The sequence below is a fragment of the Coregonus lavaretus genome (genome assembly GCF_964263955.1).
Source record: "Coregonus lavaretus genome assembly, contig: HAP1_SCAFFOLD_568, whole genome shotgun sequence".
Taxonomy (NCBI): Eukaryota; Metazoa; Chordata; class Actinopteri; order Salmoniformes; family Salmonidae; genus Coregonus; species Coregonus lavaretus.
In genome coordinates this window covers 155,984-165,370 of record NW_028157357.1, presented here as the reverse complement: position 1 = coordinate 165,370, position 9,387 = coordinate 155,984, and the positions used below count along the sequence as shown (strand labels likewise).

Here is a 9,387-nt window from a genome sequence, read left to right as displayed (position 1 = left end):
GATGTTTTATTAACAAGATAAATAGCTGGTACAATATGACACATCTCTGGAAAAAAAACACTCACCTCAGCTGTGAGATGTAGGGCAGACACTGAAGGAAACTCCTCACTTCACTCTCTTCATCTGACCAGCCCTTCAGCTCTACTGGTTTCTTCTCTGGTTGGAGTTTCAGCACTTCTAGGAGGAGGGAGGCCTTTCTCTCTGAGAGGTCTATGGACCAGACTGCAGGAGCTGACTGGTAAACTGGCTGTAATAATGGAAGGACACTCCTGCCTGTTTGAGTCTCATAGTACTTCACATGTGAGTACAGATCCAGCAGGAAATCACTCTGTTTAGAATTGTCTCCACTGAGAAAAGGAAAGGTGCTGTAAGTCCACACTGATGCTACCAGCTTCAGTGTCTTCTCTCCTGTCTGCTCCTCCCACTCTGCTGCTTGAGACAGGAGATCCACCAGGAACTTGATCCGCTTTAAGTGTTCAGACCTCCATGGATAGAAACTGCAACAAGGACAGTAACAGCTGATTCAGACATGGATGAACACATGAAACCAGTCATAGCTAAAGATATATGAAGTAGTTATACATTTACATAATGTGCTTTGATTATATGTAAAAGTATTTAATTTTAGAGGAATGCACATTATCTATGTGTGACATTTAGTAATGCAACATTTGTTATGTCAGGAAATCTGAGTATAAATATTACCAGATTCACCAACACTTGAAGTTTTATATTACTATGTTTCTACAAGCTAATAATCACTAGCATCACATAATCACTAACCACCACACATGTTCAGACTCACCTCAGCTGTGAGATGTAGGGCAGACACTGAAGGAAACTCCTCACTTCACTCTCTTCATCTGACCAGCCCTTCAGCTCTACTGGTTTCTTCTCTGGTTGGAGTTTCAGCACTTCTAGGAGGAGGGAGGCCTTTCTCTCTGAGAGGTCTATGGACCAGACTGCAGGAGCTGACTGGTAAACTGGCTGTAATGCTGGAAGGACACTCCTGCCTGTTTGAGTATCATAGTACTTCACATGTGAGTACAGATCCAGCAGGAAATCACTCTCTCTAAATGGATCATCACCATCATCATCATCATCATCATCATCATCATCATCATCATATGTGTATCTGCACATGGAGGATAATGTCTTTAAGATATTTTCTCCTGTCTCTGTATCATACTCAGCTGCAGCAACACTGAGTTTAGACAAAACTGACCAGGCCCCTTTATCAAAACCAATAATAAACCTGAATGAGAAGACAGAGAAACATTGTTACTACATGTTATCCTAGATTCTCTGGTTAAGTCATCCAGAGGAATCACCCACAGACAATTAATAATGTTTACATGGCAGAATGGCAAATAAAGACTAATGGAGTTATTTGGATGAACAGATGTTTTATTAACAAGATAAATAGCTGGTACAATATGACACATCTCTGGAAAAAAAACACTCACCTCAGCTGTGAGATGTAGGGCAGACACTGAAGGAAACTCCTCACTTCACTCTCTTCATCTGACCAGCCCTTCAGCTCTACTGGTTTCTTCTCTGGTTGGAGTTTCAGCACTTCTAGGAGGAGGGAGGCCTTTCTCTTTGAGAGGTCTATGGACCAGACTGCAGGAGCTGACTGGTAAAGTGGTTTCAATGATGGAAGGACACTCCTGGCTGTTTGATTCCTATTGTACTTCACATGTGAGTACAGATCCAACAGGATGTCATATCTCTCAGTTTGATACACAGAGAACAGTGACAGCAGTGTGTTCACAGCTTTCTGGAAAGTTTCTCTGTGATCTAGTGCTGCTTGTAGACACAAATCTAGTAGGACTGCTTTCTCTTCTGTCTCCAGTCTTTCAGGGGATCCTCTCTGATGTTCTAGTGGGGTAAACCTGTGACCCATAAAACATAAGAATGTCTATGTTCAGATAGAAGCAGGGAGAATGTGACTGCTGCCTCTTTTACAGACTGAATACTGTTGTCATCATGTCTATCTTGTTGTGTTGTTGCAATGTCTTGTTTGTCTGTCTTAGCCTTTTGATAGGTTGTCATTGGAAATAAGAACAATATGTTCTCAACTGACTTAAATAAATTAAGTCACAAAGACATTGTGTAAATATATATTGGCTGTGGAAACACTCACCTGAGTTTGTTGATATTAGGTAGACACTTTAAAATGGTTTTGCTGAGAGCTTCACTGAGAAGAGTTCTCTGACCCCAGTGTAGACAGAGATGAACCCTCTCTAGACTCTGCTTCATCACTTCTTCTGCTCTCTCAAACACTCGTCTTTCACCCTGGACTGGAAGGTGCAACTCATTTCCACAGAGACCAAGTAAGCTGGTGAAGTCCATCTCTGCCACACTGCTCAGCAAAGTTGTCCAGAGTTGACACAGCATTGAGGGGTCAGATGAATCACCAGAGGAGGGCCTTTAAAAGAGATTAGATTATAAATTAAATTATACAGATTATTTCAAAGTAGCATGACACAGAAGTGTTTATAACTAAGTATCTGAATGGAAGAGAATATAATATATATTTTTTTTAAAGTCAGTTGCTTCACCCCAATGTCTCTTTCTTTGACTGGATAATTGGAAATAAACTGGTGAATTAAATAACACAAATATATAACACAAATATTACCCAAGATGTCTGACATTCATTGAAGGGTCAGATGTATCATCAGAAAACAGATTAGATCTGTAATTCAAATCTTACATTGTTTTGAAGTAGCATGAACCCAATGTTTTGTCATCTTTATAACTAACTCAGTACATGGCTGAAATACCAATGAGTGTTCCATTCATCAAGATAACTTATTTGCAGGGATTTGGGGGTGAGTTAATCAGTAGGACAAAAGTATTGAGAAAGTTTTTTAATTTACAGAGAGATGCAAACTGATCTCAAATGGTAGACATTCAGCCATGATACAGCTGTGACAAACACGGAATTAAAGGATTTGCATGAATGGTTAGGTGATTACCAATCTTTCTTTAATTAGGTTAGATTGTACACAGATAATAAACTTACCCAAGATGTCTGACATTCTTCAGAGAGCCCAGTATCAGCCTTACTCCTTGGTCTGACACAATGCAGCCGTTCAGGTCCAAGCCAACCTTTCTCTCTGCAGACTGACTGGTCACATAAGACACTGCACAGCACTGGTGAGGATCAAGATGTTCTCCACTCAGGTCTAGATGATAGTCCAGTTTGTCCAGGAGAAGGAGACAGGCCTCAGTAGACTGATGTTCATACAAGCACTGACACAAAAACAGAAGATCTATCTCAAACTCAGGAACACCACCTTCTGCATGATCTTGGTTTGTTTGAGATGGAAGAAATGTGTTCACCACTTCCTTGAAGAACCAATCTGACGTCTTCTTGATCTGTTGATCCGGAACTAGACCGTTTACCAATCTAATATTCCTCTCATTCAGAAGCCCACACAGGAAGGGAATCAAGTGTTTTGTGTGTTTCCATTCTTCAGTCTGGCATTTCTCTAGAACCGCTCTGATTTGATCTGGATTCTGTAAGAGCCAAAGGGCACCAAAGAACTCCTGCATTGTGTAGTGGAGAAATGCACAGTAAGTGTCTAACACTGTGGGTGCAACCTGAACCATAAGTGCTCCCAAGAACGCAAAATGGACACCGCTTTCTTCACAGCTCAGTGTTGTCAAGTTCATGTTTTTTTCATTTGTTGCATCAAAAGCTATTTCTGCCAAAGACAATATTTTCTCTCTGTTTTCTTTGAGATAATTGTCGGTATCCTTAAGTCGTTTGCCACTGTGTTTTTGGATGCAGTGACGGAGGATGTTGCTGTACATTTCAGTTATAGTGCATGTCTGTTTCGAAGCCTTTGAGGTACGGAAATAAATGCAGGTAACCACCATCAGTGCATACATTGGGACATGGCACAGACTGAACAACTCTAGGTTGTTTAACACACTGCTCAAGGAGTCAGGATCAGCACTCAGCATCTCTGTTAAGTAAGCCCTGATGGATGCATCACTGAACCCTTTCACCTCCACTCTGAACCAGTCTGCGGGCCAGTCTGTCAGGAAGTCTTCAGATTGATCTGGTCTGCATGTGGTCACAATCTTTGCATCAGGGAGGAGGTTCTCCATAAGTTCCTTTACTACCGACAGAGAGGAGAGGTCTGTGATTCCATCAAATATGATGACAACGTTTTCAGAGTTCTCCTTAATATCTTGTAACACTTCTTCTTTACTTTTTTTGGGCTCACTGTACATGTTAAAGAGAAGGTCCTCCAGGCTCATGGGTTTTCTGTGTGAAATGTCTCTCACGTCAAAATAAAACATGTAATCTAGTTCTCTGTGATCTTTCTCTGCCCAGAGGTTCAACATTTGATGGGCGACTGTTGTTTTTCCAATTCCAGGTTTTCCAAAAAGGAGGATTTTTTTCTCAGCTGTTCTAAGCAGGTCAGCAGGGGATGTTTCCTGTTTGGCCATGGGGATGAAGCTCTTCAGCTTTTTAGGTCGAGCTTTCTTGCATCTTTTGCTTTTCACTTTAATTTTGGAGAGAGATGAATGCACATCTGTATCTAACACAAGAGGGGTGTAAGATAAAGTCCCCTCATTTCTACATGTCTCTGGTAGGAGACTACAGCTTTGTTTCCATGCACCATTTGTGATCTTCCGTGCTTTACATTTCAGCTGTGTCTGATATCCGTGACAGGGTTTTGAACCTAAAATAAGGGTATTAAGGGAAGAGAGAGTAAATGCACTGTGCAAACAAATAAAAGCCAATCTAAAGGACTAGAGAAAATCAGGACAGAAAGCTACAAGGATACACTAGTAGATGTTTGTAGATTGAAGGTGCTCTTTTGGGGCTAAATGGTCATCAAAAACAAGAAGAACCAAGGGGCACTAAAAACAAAGTTAAAATGCCTGTATTATGATGGCATGTTCAATAGAACAATATGTATAAAACCTCTGATGCGTTTCAGCGTAGCCTTCATCAAGGAGGACAATGAAAAATCTCTATTGAACATGCCATTATAATAAAGGCATTTTTACTTTATGAAGAGTGCATTGGTCGCACTTATTTTTGATGAACAATCTAAAAAGGTACATTAACCCCCTTTCAATGTCCGCTTCAAATAGCTTCGCCAGCACCATGGAACCAAAGGAATAGTGCCAAAAGTACAAACCCTGTCTATGGAGCGCGCACAGTAAGCTAAATTAACCACACCTAAAATAATATTTGAAAGACACATTTCAACAGGTCTGCTATTTTTTAGCCCAGCCAATTGTATACTATATAGTGTATACTAAGAGGATACCATACGATCACTTACCAACAAGGTAGTCTGTCATCTCTGGGTCTTCCTTAAAGGGGAAGCAGCTGATCCATTGCTGTAAGTCAGCGTCGTCTAAGGTCCTCTTCCTTGTGATGTATAGAATCGTCAGCAACTCATAGCATGCAACCTCTCCTTTGGCCGAGACCCAGTCCAGTATTTTTCTGGTTTGGTCAAAACTGTCAACTTCAGCCTGAATTTTACTGACTTCCTCCCCGTGAAGAACCTTGCGCTGGAACAGGTTTTCCACAATGAGGGGAAGATTCTGGAGCCTTCCAATGAGACGTAGCCTTCCATTTCTAATGTACTCTAAAGCAGATTGTCTTGCAGAAGCCATGTCCCAGGTTGTTTCTGCAGCATCACTGGTATGTTTCAACACGTAGGATCTCTGGAAGACGAAAGTACATAGTAAGTTAATAGTAGAACAGTCAAATAATGATTAGGTTTATTTATTCAATTTCACTTTTTAGCCCATGTAAACAAAACATAAACCAACTAAATGTGAATGTATCTATTACAATGGCGTAAAACAAGAATATAAACTCAGAAAAAAAAGAAACGTCCCTTTTTCAGGACCCTGTCTTTCAAAGATAATTAGTAGAAATCCAAAGAACTTCAGAGATCTTAATTGTAAAGGGTTTAAACACTGTTTCCCATGCTTGTTCAATGAACCATAAACAATTAAATGAACATGCACCTGTGGAACGGTTGTTAAGACACTAACATCTTACAGACGGTAGGCATTTAAAGTCACAGTTATGAAGACTTAGGACACTAAAGAGGCCTTTCTACTGACTCTGAAAAACACCAAAAGAAAGATGCCCAGAGTCCCTGCTCATCTGCGTGAACGTGCCTTAGGCATGCTGCAAGGAGGCATGAGGACTGCAGATGTGGCCAGGGCAATACATTGCAATGTCCATACTGTGAGACACCTAAGACAGCGCTACAGGGAGACAGGACGGACAGCTGATCGTCCTCGCAGTGGCAGACCATGTGTAACAACACCTGCACAGGATCGGTACAGCCGAACATCACACCTGCGGGACAGGTACAGGATGGCAACAACAACTGCTCGAGTTACACCAGGAATGCACAATCCCTCCATCAGTGCTCAGACTGTCAGCAATAGGCTGAGAGAGGCTGGACTGAGGGCTTGTAGGCCTGTTGTAAGGTAGGTCCTCATCAGACATCACCGGCAACAACGTCACCTATGGGCACAAACCCACCATCGCTGGGCCAGACAGGACTGGCAAAAAGTGCTCTTCATTGACGAGTCGCGGTTTTGTCTCACCAGGGTGATAGTCGGATTTGCGTTTATCGGTGAAGGAATGAGTGTTACTCCGAGGCCTGTACTCTGGAGCGGGAGCAATATTTGAGGTGGAGGGTCCGTCATGGTCTGGGGCGGTGTGTCACAGCATCATCGGACTGAGCTTGTTGTCATTGCAGGCAATCTCAACGCTGTGCGTTACAGGGAAGACATCCTCCTCCCTCATGTGGTACCCTTCCTGCAGGCTCATCCTGACATGACCCTCCAGCATGACAATGCCACCAGCTATACTGCTCGTTCTCTGCGTGATTTCCTGCAAGACAGGAATGTCAGTGTTCTGCCATGGCCAGCGAAGAGCCCGGATCTCAATCCCATTGAGCACGACTGGGACCTGTTGGATCGGAGGATGAGGGCTAGGGCCATTCCCCCCAGAAATGTCCGGGAACTTGCAGGTGCCTTGGTGGAAGAGTGGGTTAACATCTCACAGCAAGACCTGGCAAATCTGGTGCAGTCCATGAGGAGGAGATGCACTGCAGTACTTAATGGAGCTGGTGGCCACACCAGATACTGACTGTTACTTTTGATTTTGACCCCCCCTTTGTTCAGGGACACAAACGGCCGGGAGAGTGTCGAGCGAGTCTCACTGGTAACTTGCGAATGAAATTGCGAATGAAAACAAGCAAATTATGCTTGTTAAATATGAGTTGAAACAAAGTAAAGTCTGTCAAAACCACATCCTAAAAAGTCCAAAGATTTAATGAGCTGGTCAAAACAAATCACCAGATATATTCCCCAGACATCCTGGCAGGGAATTCTGAGCAGAATATTGAAAAAGGCATCATTAAAAGGCATCATTAATATAACATAATATTAGACATCATTAAAATAACATTAGATTAGACATCATTAATATAACATTAGATTAGACATCATTAATATAACATAATATTAGACATCATTAATATAACATTAGATTAGACATCATTAATATAACATAAGATTATACATCATTAATATAACATTAGATTAAACATCATTAATATAACATAATATTAGACATCATTAATATAACATTAGAATAGACATCATTAATATAACATTAGATTAAACATCATTAATATAACATAATATTAGACATCATTAATATAACATTAGATTAGACATCATTAATATAACATTAGATGAAACATCATTAATATAACATAATATTAGACATCATTAATATAACATTAGAATAGACATCATTAATATAACATTAGATTATACATCATTAATATAACATTATATTAGACATCATTAATATAACATAAGATTATACATCATTAATATAACATTATATTAGACATCATTAATATAACATTAGATTAGACATCATTAATATAACATTATATTAGACATCATTAATATAACATAAGATTATACATCATTAATATAACATTAGATTAGACATCATTAATATAACATTAGATTATACATCATTAATATAACATTATATTAGACATCATTAATATAACATAAGATTATACATCATTAATATAACATTAGATTAGACATCATTAATATAACATAATATTAGACATCATTAATATAACATTAGATTAGACATCATTAATATAACATTAGATTCGACATCATTAATATAACATAATATTAGACATCATTAATATAACATTAGATTAGACATCATTAATATAACATTAGATTAGACATCATTAATATAACATTAGATTAGACATCATTAATATAACATTAGATTAGACATCATTAATATAACATTAGATTAGACATCATTAATATAACATTAGATTAGACATCATTAATATAACATTAGATTAGACATCATTAATATAACATAAGATTAGACATCATTAATATAACATTAGATTATACATCATTAATATAACATTAGATAAGACATCATTAATATAACATAAGATTATACATCATTAATATAACATTAGATTAGACATCATTAATATAACATTAGATTATACATCATTAATATAACATTATATTAGACATCATTAATATAACATAAGATTATACATCATTAATATAACATTAGATTAGACATCATTAATATAACATAATATTAGACATCATTAATATAACATTAGATTAGACATCATTAATATAACATTAGATTAGACATCATTAATATAACATAATATTAGACATCATTAATATAACATTAGATTAGACATCATTAATATAACATTAGATTAGACATCATTAATATAACATTAGATTAGACATCATTAATATAACATTAGATTAGACATCATTAATATAACATTAGATTAGACATCATTAATATAACATTAGATTAGACATCATTAATATAACATTAGATTAGACATCATTAATATAACATTAGATTAGACATCATTAATATAACATAAGATTATACATCATTAATATAACATTAGATTAAACATCATTAATATAACATAATATTAGACATCATTAATATAACATTAGAATAGACATCATTAATATAACATTAGATTAAACATCATTAATATAACATAATATTAGACATCATTAATATAACATTAGATTAGACATCATTAATATAACATTAGATTAAACATCATTAATATAACATAATATTAGACATCATTAATATAACATTAGAATAGACATCATTAATATAACATTAGATTATACATCATTAATATAACATTATATTAGACATCATTAATATAACATAAGATTATACATCATTAATATAACATTATATTAGACATCATTAATATAACATTAGATTAGACATCATTAATATAACATTAGATTAGACAT

At 37.2% G+C, this 9,387-nt stretch overlaps 1 protein-coding gene across 1 annotated transcript; it reads right to left on the bottom strand.

Moving 5' to 3' along the window:
* Positions 1-1,237: 1,237 nt before the first annotated feature.
* On the bottom strand, positions 1,238-4,278 carry LOC311125509 (protein NLRC5-like; the record flags this gene model as incomplete). The annotated part of the gene is made up of 4 exons (XM_084199550.1): positions 1,238-1,255; positions 1,700-1,895; positions 2,147-2,431; positions 3,032-4,278. 4 exons carry the CDS (start codon positions 4,276-4,278, stop codon positions 1,238-1,240), a joined length of 1,746 nt encoding a protein of 581 aa, XP_084055676.1.
* Between the last annotated feature and the right edge of the window lie 5,109 nt (positions 4,279-9,387).